At 47.9% G+C, this 16,844-nt stretch overlaps 1 protein-coding gene across 1 annotated transcript in view; it reads right to left on the reverse strand.

The window, feature by feature from the left end:
* Positions 1 to 16,844, reverse strand: part of herc2 (HECT and RLD domain containing E3 ubiquitin protein ligase 2) — a 102,147-nt gene that overhangs the window by 78,202 nt on the left and 7,101 nt on the right. The window contains exons 5-16 of the mRNA XM_080535446.1: positions 16,194 to 16,419; positions 15,490 to 15,590; positions 12,339 to 12,501; positions 11,724 to 11,828; positions 11,194 to 11,371; positions 10,191 to 10,364; positions 8,703 to 8,891; positions 6,602 to 6,753; positions 5,982 to 6,139; positions 5,328 to 5,441; positions 3,539 to 3,796; positions 562 to 755 (exon numbers count right to left, since the gene is read on the reverse strand). Coding sequence (XP_080391572.1) covers positions 562 to 755; positions 3,539 to 3,796; positions 5,328 to 5,441; positions 5,982 to 6,139; positions 6,602 to 6,753; positions 8,703 to 8,891; positions 10,191 to 10,364; positions 11,194 to 11,371; positions 11,724 to 11,828; positions 12,339 to 12,501; positions 15,490 to 15,590; positions 16,194 to 16,419 — 2,012 coding nt within the window. The remainder of the gene's footprint in view (positions 1 to 561; positions 756 to 3,538; positions 3,797 to 5,327; positions 5,442 to 5,981; positions 6,140 to 6,601; positions 6,754 to 8,702; positions 8,892 to 10,190; positions 10,365 to 11,193; positions 11,372 to 11,723; positions 11,829 to 12,338; positions 12,502 to 15,489; positions 15,591 to 16,193; positions 16,420 to 16,844) is intronic.

Genomic DNA, 16,844 nt, shown 5'->3' on the forward strand with positions numbered 1-16,844 from the left:
CCCGATCAGAACAAGGACAGATGTATTGCTATCAAATAAAGGAAGCGAGGGTGTGTTAGATGTCAGTCGTCTGCACACAGACACTGGGGGTTAGCCATCCCACACTAGAATTGGACCCCCCGTAGATTACAGGGTCACTTATTGAAGTCATGTCATTTCAGGGGTGCAAACTGGTGATGGCCCAAAAAGGTGACCCATTTTTTTTGTGGCTAACCTTAGGGGGGGGGGATAGCGCTAGCACTAATGGTGTTAAATAGATACCGCTAGCACTAACGGTGGTCTAACAATGATACGTGTGTAAGTAGCGGCAGCCCTGACCTTAACACCTGCAGAATTACTTAGAAAACAGTTTACCGTGACTGTGTTCTCTACGCTGTTTGGAATTGTACCTAGCTCCCTGAAGCTAAAAGTTATCTCACCAGCAGCAGAGTTTAGCAGACAGGGAGATAAGTTAGCTCGCACATCATGTGACTTGGATGAGACAACCCCCCCCCCCAATATTTTGAGATAAAAACGGCTAATTTAGCAGAAAGGTGACAAGTCAGCACCCCTGGTCCTCACCTGTCCCGGGCCACAGGAGATGCCCACGATGTGTTTGGCGTTGAGCCCCGGCAGGGCCTGGGGCAGCTTCTTGATGGAGAACAGCGTGTCAAAGTGCTGCAGCTTGTCGTTGCTGCCCCAGCTGTACACCTCGCCCGCGTCAGTCAGCGCCAGGCAGTGTGTGGAGCCCACCGCCATGTCCACCACCTTCTTCCCTGGGGAGGGAGAGAGGAGAGGGAGGGAGGGAGGGAGGGGAGAGGTGAGAGAGAGAGAGGAGAGGTGAGAGAGGGAGGGGAGGGAGAGAGGAGAGGCAGGGGGAGGGAGAGAGGAGAGAGAGAGAGGAGAGGGGGGGAGAGAGAGAGAGAGAGGGGAGGGAGAGAGGAGAGGCAGAAATTAGGGATTTAGGAGAGAGAGAGAGAGAGAGAGAGAGAGAGAGAGAGAGAGAGAAAGAGGGAGGGGGAGGGAGAGAGAGAGGGGGAGAGAGAGGGAGGGAGAGAGAGAGGGGGAGAGAGAGAGAGGAGAGAGAGAGAGAGGAGAGAGGAGAGAGGAGAGAGGAGAGAGGAGAGAGGGGAGAGGGGAGAGGGGAGAGGGGAGAGGAGAGAGGAGAGGGAGAGAAGGGAGGGAGAGAGAGAGGAGAGAGGAGAGAGAGGAGAGAGAGAGAGAGAGAGAGGAGAGAGAGGGGAGGGAGAGAGGGGAGGGAGAGAGAGGAAAGGCAGAGAGAGAGAGGAGAGAGGAGAGAGGAGAGAGGAGGGAGGAGAGAGAGAGGAGAGAGAGGGGAGGGAGAGAGAGGAAAGGCAGAGAGAGAGAGGAGAGAGAGAGGAGAGAGAGGAGGGAGGAGAGAGAGAGGAGAGAGAGAGAGAGAGAGAGAGAGAGAGAGAGAGAGGTGATGAGTCATTCAGCTCCCCTGCTCCTTTCAACACTAGAAGAGCCGTGAGGGGTCACGGTGACCCTTGTGAGTAACAACAACAAAAAAATCTATCTTTGCACTCGATCAAATTTCAGGACCCTCCTTTCATGACTTGTCCTAGATATGTGCGTTCTACCACCCAGTATCCTTAAAATCACTTCAGGATAAGATAGTATAAAGCTATTTTGCATTTTTTCTGTGTAGGAGGAGGCAGGCTAAAAAAAATGAAGCGCCCTCTAGTGATCTCTGTGTGTAAATAGCAGATTTACATTCTAAAACGGGGGTCTATTTGACCCCCAAGGCGGCTCTACTAGTAGGTAAAATAGGCACGGCTGTTGTAGTATTAAGAGGGATAGTGACATGACGTATGACAGGGTTCCTACAAGTTTCAACATGTCAAATTTAAGACCTTTTTTAGACCTCTTTGAATAGAATTTTAGACCTTGCGCGACACCATATGATAGCTTTTTGTCATCCTCGAGGTGATGAAATTAGGGATTTCACTGCCATACAGACAAAAAAGGAAGCGAATTGGCATTTTTTGGGTTCCAGCTTGATTAATTTCCAGGTAAATAGATGTGGTCGGACTGATTTCCTTGTAGGATCTAATTATTATTATTTATTTATTTTTATTTATTTATTTTCTGAGTGGGGCAGTCCCACTCATATTTTTCATTTTATTTGACAGATACAGTGAAGATTTAGACAGGAAGGGTGGGTGAGAGAGAGAGGAGGGATGACATGCAGGATATGTCCCTGGCCGGAATCGAACCGGGGACCCTGCGGTTACATGGCAGTGTTTCCCCTAGGTTTGCTGCCTTGGGGGGGTGGCATGGACCGTGGCATGGACACCCCCCCCCCCAGGGGGTAAGACCCTGCGACATACCAGCGTCATGTCCAGGGGTGTACTAACTTACATTAAGCCGCCTCACGCTACTGAAACAGGCTCCTGCCCTATGGGCCATTAGGCTGGAGAACCATCGGTTCTCAAGGCTACTTACTTATGTGGTCTTGACTACCTGTCCACTTTCTCACCTGGTTCTTGCTCTCTCTCTCTCTCTGGTGCACCATCCTGCTCTCTCTCCTTCTCTCCCTCTCTATCCTCCTCTCTCTCTTTTGCTGTCAACCAAAAGGCAAACATAACAACCAGAGTATTTATAATCTAATAAGAGGTATAAATTGATCCATATCAATGTATAACATAATTATAATTGAATATTGGATTGCTGTGGGCAATGCAGTCAGATAATGTCATTTTGACTTTACTCTCTCACCTGAAAAAAAAATGTCCAACAAAAAAAAACAGACATTTCCAATGCTTCAATCCACTGTCCATGTACTGTAAATATGCCATTATGGTATTACCATGAAGCCCAATTCTAGCAGAATAAGAAAGATAGTATATCTACTTTAAGTAAAATAATAAAGTGCATCCAGTTAGCTCTTTAGCTGGAATGTGTGCAGCAGACTAGCTCATCTAATCACCTCTGAACTAGCTAGTTAGCTTGCTAGTTTTTTTACACTATTTTACATACCATGAAACTATAATCAGACACTTTCTAGTCATAATAATAACGACCAATTTGAACCAACTTGCTCTGTTAGAACACTCAGAAATTATATTTGCTAACGTTTCAACTTGCTTACTTTAATCTGCAGACATCTCACCCTGCAAAAACTCTCTCGCGTCGCGCGCACACATTCGCGCACAATCTTGTACACGAGTGTGCGAGTGTGTCCAGCGCGAAGCGAAGTGTGGAGAGATAGGTTTGGCTATGCGAGACTACTGGCGGACTAATGTTACCAACGAGCCCATGGGCTTGCCACTCGCTAGATTCGGGTTGGGTGCATTTTTTAAAAAGCGGATATTTTAGCCTACTTGTCAGATGTTTGGTGTCTACGTCTGTAATAGTTCCTCTTTCTTGGGGGGGCGGGGGGTTCCGTTGGGGGGGCGGCTCGCCCCCCCAAGGCAATGCTAGGGGAAACACTGCATGGTCAGCGCTTAACCCGTTACGCCACCTAAGCGCCCCATAGGATCTAGTTTTAGGCCTTATAAATCGGATTGCTGGATTTTAGACTTGGGGGACTGACCCTTGATGAAGGGACTGTGCAGCAGCTTGGGGTAGCGCACGTGCTCGTCCGTGCCGTGGCCCAGGCGCTGGTTGTCGCCCTTCCCCCAGGTGTACACCTGGCCGTCCTTGGTCAGCGCCACGGAGAACTGGCTGCCGCAGCACACGCGCATGATGTCCAGATCCTGCAGCTTCTCCACCACCTTGGGTGCCTTGCAGCCGTCGCTGCCGCCGCGGCCCAGCTTCCCGTAGTCGCCGTCCCCCCAGGACCACACCTGGCCTGGAACAGAGAAAGAGAGAGAGAGAGAGAGAGAGAGAGAGAGAGAGAGAGAGAGAGAGAGAGAGAGAGAGAGAGAGAGAGAGAGGGAGAGAGAGAGAGAGAGAGAGAGAGAGGAGGAGGGAGAGAGAGAGAGAGACAGAGAGAGAGAGGAGGAGGGAGAGACAGACAGAGAGAGAGAGAGACATCAGAGGAGGGAGAGAGAGAGAGACAGAGGGAGAGAGAGAGACACCAGAGGAGGGCTTGTTTAGCTGTTCTTTTCGCCATCAGAGGAGGATGATAAGAAGATGGTGAACAAATGGTAAAATGGTAAACGGACTGCACTTATATAACGCCGCTCTAAAAGCTGCTCCAAAGCGCTTTACAACGGCCTCTCATTCACCCATTCACACACACATTCACACACCAATGGCGGCAAGCTACCATGCAAGGCGCCGGCCGGCCCGCTCACTGGGAGCAATTTTGGGGTTCAGTGTCTTGAATGAATGAATGAATGAATGGTCTTTATTGTCATTGCTACAGTACAGGTACCAAACAACGAAATTTAGGAGGGGTGGCTCCCCTGGTGTTAGGAAAGAAAAGAAAAAAAATATATACTTTTTAAAAAAATCACAAGAAGGGAAGGAGCTGGTTTACATAAATAAAGGCTATGTACACAATCCACTGTACTATACTGTACAGATAGACGACTAGGGTTGTCATATTGCACAATAGTGTTATTGCACATTTATTTAAAGTGTCGCAGTTTGCAGGCTTGAAATGTACATATTTGTGCCTCAGCACTACAACTGATTTTTTTCAGTCCAGCAGCTGCCATCAATCCGTCCAGACTGTCCAGGGCCCAGAACCTAGGACCTTGCCCAAGGACACTTCGACATGTGGCCAGCCGGGGCTCGACTCGAACCGCCGATCTGCCAACCTTGCGATCATTAGACGGCGGCTCTACCTCCTGCACCACAGCCGCCCCCCCCCAACAAAGCAGCTACCGCTACAATAAGGAAAGGTGAAGAACTGATGCGAGACTCTGATCACTTGTCATTATAGAGCACCGGGTTCAAATTCACCATCCATCTGACAGCTATAAAATCAATCAGTGTGCTCCAGTCTTTCCAGGAATGGCTTAAGGTGGCATCATACGAACAAATGTCCTTCAGTTCTATGGACAGAACTGAACAATACACAGCACAATGGGGAGGCTACTTGGGATATATTGCTAGTCGGTAGTAAGACTGAAGTTGACAAATTGGATGAGTGATGAATGTAATCTTTTTTTTTTTTCTCTCAAGCTTTTTTATTTATTTCTATTATGTTATATTTTGTCCTTTTCTCTGTAATATTTCTGTTTGATCACAGCAAGACTTATTCTGTGATATTGTTACCATTTTATACAAAAGTTGTATAAGTCAAGAAATGTGTTTATTGAAAAACTCAATAAAATACTGATTATAAAATAAAATAATAAGTGTGCTCCGAACGAATGACTGGATCGGTGTCGTCCGATAAAGGACGTGCCATCCCTGAACAGTCCTCTCACCGTTCTCTGTCACGGCCAGGGTCTGGGCGTCTCCACTCCCACACGACACATCCAGCACCTTCAAGCCCTTCAGCGCCGTCACCAGCATGGGCGTGGTCTGGTCCTCGCTGGAGCCTGGGACCACAGGGGAGAGGAGAGACAACGCCTTCAGTTCAGTAACATTTACATTCGATTTTCTTTAAAATGTTGGCATTAGCAGACGCCTTATTCCAAAGCGACTTACAATCGACACATTTGACTAAGCAAGTGAATCATCAATCCACCAGTCGTAGCAGGAAGAGTAATCCAGCTCAGGCCCGGGGCCATTGATAGAAGGAAAAACCTTCTTCTATCACCTTCTTCTAAACCAAGGATGTTGTTTATTTTTTATTTATTTTTATATATATATATTTTTTTTTATATAGACACTGGAGAAACAGAGAAACAGTACAAGGGGGTCAATAGAAGTTTTTAGGGACACAGTAGAGGGGGAAAGCCTTCAGGAAAGTCTTCAGGAGACTCAGTGCTGGGGGGCAGAAGAAGTCTCAGGAGGAGCAGTTAAGGTGTAACCTGATGAGATGGAGGTCTTCAGTCTACGACGGAAGATGGGGAGTAACAACAACAACAACAACAGTTGAATGTGAGGGGAGGTGAAGTCTGTCATGTGGGGCGTACCGTGGCCCAGGCGGCCGTAGTTGCCCCTCCCCCAGGTGTACAGCTCCCCGTCGGCGGTGATGGCGGCGCTGTAGGTGCTCCCGCACGCCACGTGCACCACGTGCTTTCCTGTCTGCTTCCCGGTGAAGGCCGTGATCACCGCCGGCTCCTCCAGGTACCTGAGGGGGGGGCAGAGGGGGACAGACAGGCTCATTCATCAACTAGCTAACTCGTGACGTTAGAATTATAAGGTTCTATCTGCAATTTTGGTCAAAATTTAGTTTTTTACATAATCTGATCCATTAGGTGTTTATTAATGCCTGTGTGGTGTTATTTTTTAAATGTTGACATTTTTTAGTTAGTAATTAATAAAATACAAAGGTTCCATCTCACAAAACATAATGGAATGTAAAAACGTTGACGCTCAATATCTCTGAACTGCCCTAAACAGAGATAGAACCTTCTAAACTCACGAACTGTCTCCAAAGTCACGGCCTCCTTTTGTATTATACAGGGTTCCTACAAGGTTCAACAAGTCTGATTTAAGACCTTTTTAGACCTTTTTTAGACCTTGGCCTTTCCTAGTGGGTATACGGCGTAGTGCTGCGTATCACGTAGACTACACCACTGTAGTAACTTACGTGGTGTCCCCGTGGCCGAGGCGGCCTCCGTCGCCACACCCCCAGGAGAACACCTCCCCGTTGGCCGACAGGGCCAGGTAGTGCTGCCCGTCTGGATGAGACGCCAGCTTCACTATCTTCCTGGAGGTCAGGGCGTGGACCAGCATGGGAGACTGGAGAGGAGAGAGAGGACAGGAGAGAGGAGAGGAGAGAGAGGACAGGAGAGACAGGAGAGAGAGGACAGGACAGGAGAGAGGACAGGAGAGAGAGAGGACAGGAGAGAGAGGACAGGAGAGACAGGACAGGAGAGAGAGAGGACAGGAGAGAAGACAGGAGAGAGGAGAGGAGAGAGAGGACAGGAGAGAGAGGACAGGAGAGAGGAGAGAGAGAGAGAGGACAGGAGAGAGAGGACAGGAGAGAGAGGGGACAGGAGAGAGAGGACAGGAGAGAGAGAGGACAGGAGAGAGAGAGGACAGGAGAGAGAGAGGACAGGAGAGAGAGGACAGGAGAGAGAGGACAGGAGAGAGAGGACAGGAGAGAGAGGACAGGAGAGAGAGAGAGGACAGGAGAGAGAGGACAGGAGAGAGAGGACAGGAGAGAGAAAGGACAGGAGAGAGAGAGAGGACAGGAGAGAGAGAGGACAGGAGAGAGAGGACAGGAGAGAGAGGACAGGAGAGAGAGAGGACAGGAGAGAGAGGGGACAGGAGAGAGAGGACAGGAGAGAGAGGACAGGAGAGAGAGGACAGGAGAGAGAGGACAGGAGAGAGGAGAGAGGACAGGAGAGAGAGGACAGGAGAGAGGAGAGAGGACAGGAGAGAGAGAGGACAGGAGAGAGAGAGAGGACAGGAGAGAGAGAGGACAGGAGAGAGAGAGGACAGGAGAGAGAGAGGACAGGAGAGAGAGGACAGGAGAGAGAGGACAGGAGAGAGAGGACAGGAGAGAGAGGAGAGGAGAGAGAGAGGACAGGAGAGAGAGGAGAGGAGAGAGAGAGGACAGGAGAGAGAGGACAGGAGAGAGAGAGGACAGGAGAGAGAGAGGACAGGAGAGAGAGAGAGGACAGGAGAGAGAGGACAGGAGAGAGAGAGAGGACAGGAGAGAGAGAGGACAGGAGAGAGAGAGGACAGGAGAGAGAAGACAGGAGAGAGAGGACAGGAGAGAGAGGACAGGAGAGAGAGGACAGGAGAGAGAGGACAGGAGAGAGAGAGGACAGGAGAGAGAGAAGACAGGAGAGAGAGGAGAGGAGAGAGAGAGGACAGGAGAGAGAGAGGACAGGAGAGAGAGGACAGGAGAGAGAGGACAGGAGAGAGAGGACAGGAGAGAGAGGACAGGAGAGAGAGAGGACAGGAGAGAGAGGACAGGAGAGAGAGGACAGGAGAGAGAGGACAGGAGAGAGAGAGGACAGGAGAGAGAGGACAGGAGAGAGAGGACAGGAGAGAGAGAGGACAGGAGAGAGAGGACAGGAGAGAGAGGACAGGAGAGAGAGAGGACAGGAGAGAGAGGACAGGAGAGAGGACATTAGGACAAGGTCCTGATCAACAGCACAGTATCATAGAGGCCTAACTAGCTCTTAAACACTACAACAGCCGTGCCGATTTTACCTACTAGTAGAGCCGCCTTGGGGGTCAAATAGACCCCCTTTCTTTTTAGAATGTAAATCTGCTATTTACACACAGAGATCACTAGAGGGCGCTTCTGTTTTTTAGCCTGCCTCCTACACAGAAAACTGCAAAACAGCTTTATACTATCTTATCCTGAAGTGATTTTGAAGATGGAAGGATACTGGGGTGGTAGAAAGCACATATCTAGGACAAGTCATGAAAGGAGGGTCCTGACATTTGATCGAGTGCAAAGATAGAAGTTATTTTTTTACTCCCAGGGGTTTTGATTGATTGATTGAAAACTTTATTAGAAGATTTGCAGAAGTAGGTACATGAAAGTACATATTACATACAAGGTCAACTAACAGGATAAAAACCCAAGAAAGCCACTGGCTTATTTCAATTGGGGTCCTTGATTCTCAATTCATCGTTATAAGGGTCACTGTGACCCTTCACGGCTCTTCTAGTGTTAAGAGCAGTAGCTGAGATGCTGCAGCAGACTGAACAGATGCAGCGCTGCTTACCAGAGTGGTGCTCTTGTAGTTTTGGGTGTAAACGGCGCCGCTGCTGGCCAGGATGAGGAAGCCCTTCTCGGAGCAGACCACCTGCGTGACCCCCAGGTTGGACAGGGCCTTGCAGGGGACGGGGCCGTTGACGTTGGCGTAGTCCTTCCAGCCCAGCAGGCCCCAGCCAATCACCTCCTGGAGAGTTCCCTGGGGAAGGAACAGGAAATGGGTTCATGTGGCCGTTTGTTTGTCTGTCTGTCTGTCTGTCTGTCTGTCTGTCTGTCTGTCTGTCTGTGTTTGTTTATTTGTTTACCAGGGACAGTACACATTAATAAACCAGTTGGTAAATGAGTCAGTGTTAGCCAAATGGCTACTTTTCAACTGTTGTCCCTGTGGCCAGATGTCTAAAAAAAAATAATAATAATAATAGTCTACAAGCAAATGTATCAGAGCAGTATAGCAATAGGCTCTCATTAACTAACTAGGCCGACTAGACATTATATACAATATTATTTTCAACTGATTATTTTCCCTTGTCATTAGTGTTTTCACAAATGTGCACGTGTGTCTGTGCTGCCTGATTTAGGAAAAAAAAGACTTCCTGATCCTATCTTGAGACACAAAAGCACAGCCAACGGTTTCAATAGATGCTATTCATAGCTTGGCATGCATGCTTACAAAGGCACAAATGTGCAAAACGAGGTCTCCTGAGCAATATGTTCTCTATGCAACAGACAAGGGCAAATCCCTTCTGGCATAACTGCTTTATTTTAGATGTGAGACAGACAGTAGAGCCATTTGGAGAGACTAAGTCTTCCGGCGTTGGTAAAATGGAGGCTGGAGGAACGCTTCATCAAAGAGAACAGAAGAACAGCAAAACACTGAAGGAGGAAGTCATAATTTACCTGCGAAGTGCCATGGTCCTCCAACAGAACGCAGAGAGATAAGAGAGAGGCAATTAGTAACAGCATCAGTCCTGTTTCTAAAGCTCCAGTTCTAGCTCAGGTTTCAAATGCAACACATTTCGCCACCTCAACACAAAGTCAACCATTCTTTAAATATATATAGACACTGGAGAACAGAGAAACAGTACAAGGGGGGCAGTAGAAGTCATAGGGGACACAGTAAAGGGGAAAGCGGGTGTCTCAGGAGACGCAGTGCTGGGGGGTAGTAGATGTCTCCGGAGACACAGTGCTGGGGGTTTGTAGATGTTTCAGGAGACACAGTGCTGGGGGGTAGTGAATGTCTCAGGAGACACAGTGCTGGGGGGTAGTAGATGTCTCAGGAGACACAGTGCTGGGGGGTAGTAGATGTCTCAGGAGACACAGTGCTGGGGGGTAGTAGATGTCTCAGGAGATGCAGTGCTGGGGGGTAGTGGATGTCACAGGAGACACAGTGCTGGGGGTTAGTAGATGTCTCAGGAGACGCAGTGCTGGGGGGTAGTGGATGTCTCAGGAGACGCAGTGCTGGGGGGTAGTAGGTGTCTCAGGAGGGGCAGTTAGGTACCTTGTGTGAGGTAGGCGAGCTGCACCGCGGGGGGCTGCAGGGGGCTGCCAGGCGGTCCAGGTGAGCCATGACCACCACAGCCGTCTGCCGCAGGTCGATGGCCAGCTCGTTGTCCTGGGGCAGGGTCAGGTAGCGCAGGAAACTCTCGTTTGGACTCAGAGGCGACGTGAGGATCTGTGAGAACCACAACACATAACTTTGATATCACTCAACTGAGAACGACAGGAGAGCAAAGATCCTGTAATAAGTGACAACAGATTATGATTTGTTTGTTTATTTAATCATGTATTTTGGCTCCGTCAACAAAAAATAGTTCCGCAACTGGACTGTTGCCTAGTAACCTGAACACAAACATCTGCAGGCTAGCTACTTTGTATTAACGGTCATTTCGGAGTGATAACTATAGTTAAAAGTCCCAGTGCTGTTATACTGTATATCAGCACTCATGGAATGCCTCTTGTCCAATCAAATTACTTGGTCGGAACTAACTGTTGTATAAATGTCAACAATTATCCAAAGCGACTTACGTTGCAACGAGTGCATACATCTCAGTATATACGGTCCCGGCGGGAACCGAACCCACAACCTAAGCGTTGTTAGCGCCGTGCTCTACCAAACTGAGCCACAGAGGAGCAGGGTTCGCCTCCTCCTCCTCCTCCTCCTCCTCCTCATCCCCCTCTCCTCACCTGCGCCTCCTCCTCATCCCCCTCTCCGCCTCCTCCCCCTCCTCCCCCTCCCCCTCCTCCTCCTCCTCCCACTCCCCCTCCTCCCCCTCTCCTCCTTCCTCTCCCTCCTCCTCCTCCCCCTCCTCCCCCTCCTCCTCCCCCTTCTCCCCCCCCTTCTCCCCCTCCTCCTCCCCCTCATCCCCCTCTCCTCACCTGCGCCTCCTCCTCCTCCCCCTCCTCCTCCCCCTTCTCCCCCTCCCCCTCATCCCCCTCTCCTCACCTCCCCCTCCCCCTCCTCCTCCTCCCCCTCCTCACCCTCCTCATCCCCCTCTCCTCACCTCCGCCTCCTGCTCCTCCTCGGGGCTGGCCTCCTTCTTGCTGCTGTGGATGTTGTGGAGGCGCTGCAGCAGTGGGAGCAGGGGGGCAGAGGTGCCCTGGGTGGAGCGTTCGTTGTCCATCTCCCTCGTACCGCTGTCCCACAGTCGGAGCAGCAACAACACAGCAGACAGCAGCTGACTGAGGAGGAGGAGGAGGAGGAGGAGGAGGAGGAGGAGGGGGAGGAGGAGGAGGAGGTGGAGGAGGAGGTGGAGGAGGTGGAGGAGGAGGAGGAGGGGGAGGGGGAGGAGGAGGAGGAGGAGGAGGTGGAGGGGGAGGAGGAGGGGGAGGAGAAGGGGGAGGAGGAGGAGGAGGTGGAGGGGGAGGAGGAGGAGGAGGAGGGGAGGAGGAGGAGGAGGAGGAGGAGGAGGAGGATCATGGATGACCTATTTGTGATTAAAAACAGCTAATTTAGCAGAAAGGTGACAAGTTTGCACCCCTGGGTGTGGTGTCGAGGTTTGGCCAGCCTGTGTGTGTGTGAGTCATACGGTACCTCAGCGTGCCTCTCTGGACCGCCAGCTCCAGCAGGATGGCCAGGGCCAGGTGCTGGTCCTGCAGGGGAATGTTGCCTTTGGCACTCGCACTCCCGTGTACGTCACTGTCCAACACCAGACACAACAGAGACGATGACATATAATAATAATCATAATCATAATCATAATAATAAATATAATAATAATAATACATATAATAATAATAATAAATATATTAATATTAATAATAATAAATATATGAATATTAATAATAATAATAATACATATATTAATAATAATACATATAATAATAATAATAATACATTAGACTTATATAGCGCTTTTCTAGACACTCAAAGATGCTTTACAAACTGAAAAGATCGAGTAGTAATAATAAAAAGAAACAAAAAGGTAAATAGAAGAAAGTATAGGGGCCTAGTTGAGGTAGTGCTGGGGACACATGGGAAGGGGAGGGGGAGGGGGAGAGGGTTAACTGGTGAAGGCGAGCTTGAAGAGGTGGGTTTTGAGGGCCTGTTTAAATATAAAAGAGTTGGTTTTATTTTAGGAGGAGGTTGTGGCGGTTAGAACACGTTTCCAGTTGATCTGAGGTCAGTGCTGACAGCCAATAGGAACACAGCAGCCAGTGACTGACTGACCTGAGGAACTTGGTGGCTCTCTCCACCACCTCCAGCCACACGGAGGACACCGTTCCCTCGTCGAACAGAGTGGCTTCTGGGAGGGCGCGCAAGGCGTCCAGAGACTCTTGGAGAAGCTCGCTGCACAGGTCCGCGTCATCACCTTCATCACAGCATCACGAGGATGTCACAAAATAAAATAAACAAACAAACTAGTGATGAGTCATGCAGGAAGCATCGGTCTCAGGGTTCAGGTACAGTATGTCTATGTTACGGTACATATGGGAAAACTAGGGTTAGGGTTAGGTGCTAGGGTGACTTGGTACATGCTGGCATGTCTAACCCTACCCCTAACCCTACCCCTAACCCTACCCCTAACCTTAACCCTAACCCTAACCCTACATTCACAATTCAACCCTACAATCCACATTTCAAGGTTCAATGCTAAATGTTTATGCTACCGCGAATAACATGTTGCCCTGTAACGATATATAAAGAGGACTTGACGTTAAAGTGCCGTGTCATTTCACAGAGAGGTGCTTGGCATGCTAAATGAAGCAAAGGAGTTAAATGTGTGTTAATCTGTGTCAGTCCAAATTTGCATACTGTATGTATTGCTAATTCTCTAATGCTGTTAGTGTGCTTTTTGCTGTGCTTAATGTTGTGCGGGTTTATGTAGATGTGTGATGCTGTCCCTTAAACTTGATGTGGAGGAGGTGTGGAGATGTACGTATGTTTTTACTCTTTTAACTGTGCTGGAATGTTGGATGTGTGCCGCTGTCTGTCGTGTGTGTTCTTTGTTTTTAACATATAACCTGATTTCTTTTCAGCCCCTCCCCCCCCCCCCAAGAGGCTTTTGTCTTTTGCCAGACCGCCAATGTAAATAAGAATTTGTTCTTATTGGCCCTGCCTGGTTAAATAAAGGTTAAATAAAAATAAAAATAAAAGTTTCAGTAGCCACTTTTCGACAGTGGGGCCAGTGTGTGCCAAGGCTTACTAGCAGCCAGCTAGAGTTCAAAGCCCGGCGCTTCGAGTCTAGTCCCAATGTCCACAGCTGAGCTGCCTAATCACGTCCCATAGTAATAATAATAATAACTTTATTTGTATAGCGCTTTTCCTGCAAACGTTGCAGCTCAAAGTGCTTTAATCATTATATAATCTTTATTATCTTAATTATTTTGTAATTTAAATGCAATATTAAAAGGATGGGTTTTTATAATCTTAATTTAATTATTTAGTCATTTAAAGGCAATATTAAAAAGATGGGTTTTTAGTCTTGACTTGAACATATTTGCTGAGGTTGCATCCCTAATGTAAACTGGCAGTGAGACACAATCTGGGTGCATAAAATGAGAATGCAGCCTCACCAAATCTCTTCTTTTGAACATGTGGTACACAGAGAAAACCAGCGTCAGAAGACCTGAGAGCTCTATTGGGCTGATATGCTAGCAGAAGACCTGAGAGCTCTATTGGGCTGATATGCTAGCAGAAGACCTGAGAGCTCTATTGGGCTGATATGCTAGCAGAAGACCTGAGAGCTCTATTGGGCTGATATGCCCAGTAGTTTGTTTACATTCTGCAGTTCATAAGGTGGCTTAACTCAGAGAGACTCAAAATGGGTCGAAACATTCCGAATTTGGCCTTGACGCGCAACGGTATCAGCCCTGATGTAGGAAGTGGCCCTCTGTGTCCTCTAGACTAGCTAGCAGTGACGCCAGACTGTGGATGCGGGCCTCTGGCTCAGCTGTGTGTGTGTGTGTGTGTGTGTGTGTGTGTGTGTGTGTGTGTGTGTGTGTGTGTGTGTGTGTGTGTGTGTGTGTGTGTGTGTGTGTGTGCTGCTGCTCATGTTACAGGGCGGCTGAGAGAGCAGAGACAAGCGCTTTGTTCCCCCCAGGTCCCCGGGGACGCGACTGCACTCAGCATCACATCAGCATGCAGAAGAAATGGAGCATCTCCACATTCCAAACCAGGAAGCACAAGGAACAGACACTTTGTGACGTTAGAATTATAAGGTTCTATCTTCATTTTTGGTCAAAATTTAGTTTTTTACATAATCTGATCCATTAGGTGTTTATTAATGCCTGTGTGGTGTTATTTTTAAAATGTTGACATTTTTTAGTTAGTAATTAATAAAATACAAAGGTTCCATCTCACAAAACATAATGGAATGTAAAAACATTGACGCTCAATATCTCTGAACTGCCCTAAACGGAGATAGAACCTTATCATTCTAAGCTCACGACTTTCTACTGTCAGTCATATTTCACCTTTAATAACACCCACATACTAAACAGCATCCAGACTATTAAGACATATCCAATCTCAATCTCACTGATCTTGCTTGAACACCAGTTAATTTGTTAAAGTTCCATGCCAAGGAAACAAAAGAAAAACAGTTTGCCTGACACCTGTCCCTTAGAGTGTCTTGGTTGGCAGTGCCCAGTAGCACCTCCCCATCATCATGAGCCAATCACTCACTCAGACAGGTAGGGAGTCAGAAAGCTACGATCCCAGAGTCAGCATGGTGTCTACCCGGAACATGTTGTGAACAGCTGCTCAGTCTAGTTTCATAACTGTGTCAACAGGGTGCCACTGCCAACGCTAACCAGCTCCTCTGACTCATAATGTTAACTGTGACTCTGACGTTAACGTTCCATCACACACAGCACCCCTGAGAATAGCCCCTGATTAAATATGAGGTCACCGGTGATGCTGAGAGACTGTTGTCTTTTGCTTGTTGTCTTTTGCTTGTTGCTTTTACTGTTGTAGCTCCAATATTATGGAATCGCCTCCCCCTCACTGTCAGGTTAGCTGGGTCTGTACCACTTTTTAAAAAAACGTTTAAAAACCCACTTATATAGGATGGCGTTTTTATAAGTTGTCTTCTCTTTTTACTTCTGATATGTGCATTGATTTTTTCATTTTATCATTCGTTAATTTGATCATTTTATCATTTGTTTTATTGCTTGTGTGAAGTGCTTGTTTACTTTTTTATGAATTACGCTGGCTGGTTTATTTGCTGTGTTATGCAATATTCTACCAAATGTACTGTGAAGCACTTTTAAGTGACTGCTGTCTTAATAAGTGCTATACAAATAAATAAAAGTAAAGTAAAAGTTGTCAAGACTGAACCCTCCTGGGCGTGTCTTACCTGACCTCCAGGCTCGGCGCAGGAAGGCGAAAGCGAAGGAGAGAGCAGCCCTGGAGCCCACCCTGGCCAGACCCTCCACTCCTTTACTGACTGGCCGAGGGCTGAGGGGGGGGGGGGGACACACACAGACGCACACGCTTTACTTTACACACAACAAACACTGCATCACAAATAGGGTTGATAGGAAGATATGACAAATCGTGATGTTAGAATTATAAGGTTCTATCTCAGTTTTTGTCAAAATTGAGTTGTTTACATAATCTGATCCATTAGGTGTTTATTAATGCCTGTGTGGTGTTATTTTTTTAAATGTTGACATTTTTTTAGTTAGTAATTAATCAAATACAAAGGTTCCATCTCACAAAACATAATGGAATGTAAAAACTTTGACGCTCAATATCTCTGAACTGCCCTAAACGGAGATAGAACCTTATCATTCTAAACGGAGATAGAACCTTATCATTCTAAACGGAGATAGAACCTTATCATTCTAAACGGAGATAGAACCTTATCATTCTAAACGGAGATAGAACCTTATCATTCTAAACGGAGATAGAACCTTATCATTCTAAACGGAGATAGAACCTTATCATTCTAAACGGAGATAGAACCTTATCATTCTAAGATCACGAAATATCAAGCCAACGCAGTGAGGAGAAACAGCACATTATAAGGCTTCAGATTAGACGCTGCCCTTCCTGTACCTCTTGTTGTCGACGGCGACCAGCGGGGGACCGGTGGGGGGGCTCTTCCAGCACACCTTGTACTTCTCCTCCAGCATGCACATGCTCAGGGAGATGAGGTAGCGCTCCAGGATGACCAGCCGCTGGCGCAGACGCAGGGCGGACAGGGTGCTCTTGGCCGTCTGAGCGGAGAGCTTCTGCTGGTCGTCCACCAGGACCATCAGACAGTCCTTCAGCTCCGTCTCATCTGCACAAGCACACATGGTCAACGGTAAAATCAGGGTATATACAGGAATCTTGAGGTTAATTTGAAAGTGACAGTTGGATCTAAGTGACAGTTGGATCTAAGTGACAGTTGACACTAGAACAGCCGTGTCTATGTTACCTACTCAGGGTATATACAGGAATCTTGAGGTTGATTTGAAAGTGACAGTTGGATCTAAGTGACAGTCGACACTAGAACAGCCGTGTCTATGTTACCTACAATGGACTGTACTTATATAGCGCCTTTTTTGCAGCTCCAAAGCGCTTTACAACGGCCTCTCATTCACCCATTCACACACACATTCACACACCAATGGCGAGGTAGGCAAGCTGCCATGCAAGGCGCCGGCCGGCCCGCTCACTGGGAGCAATGTTGGGGTTCAGTGTCTTGCCCAAGGACACGTGTGT

The sequence above is a fragment of the Nansenia antarctica genome, assembly GCF_963989245.1.
Source record: "Nansenia antarctica genome assembly, chromosome: 7".
NCBI classification, from domain to species: Eukaryota; Metazoa; Chordata; class Actinopteri; order Argentiniformes; family Microstomatidae; genus Nansenia; species Nansenia antarctica.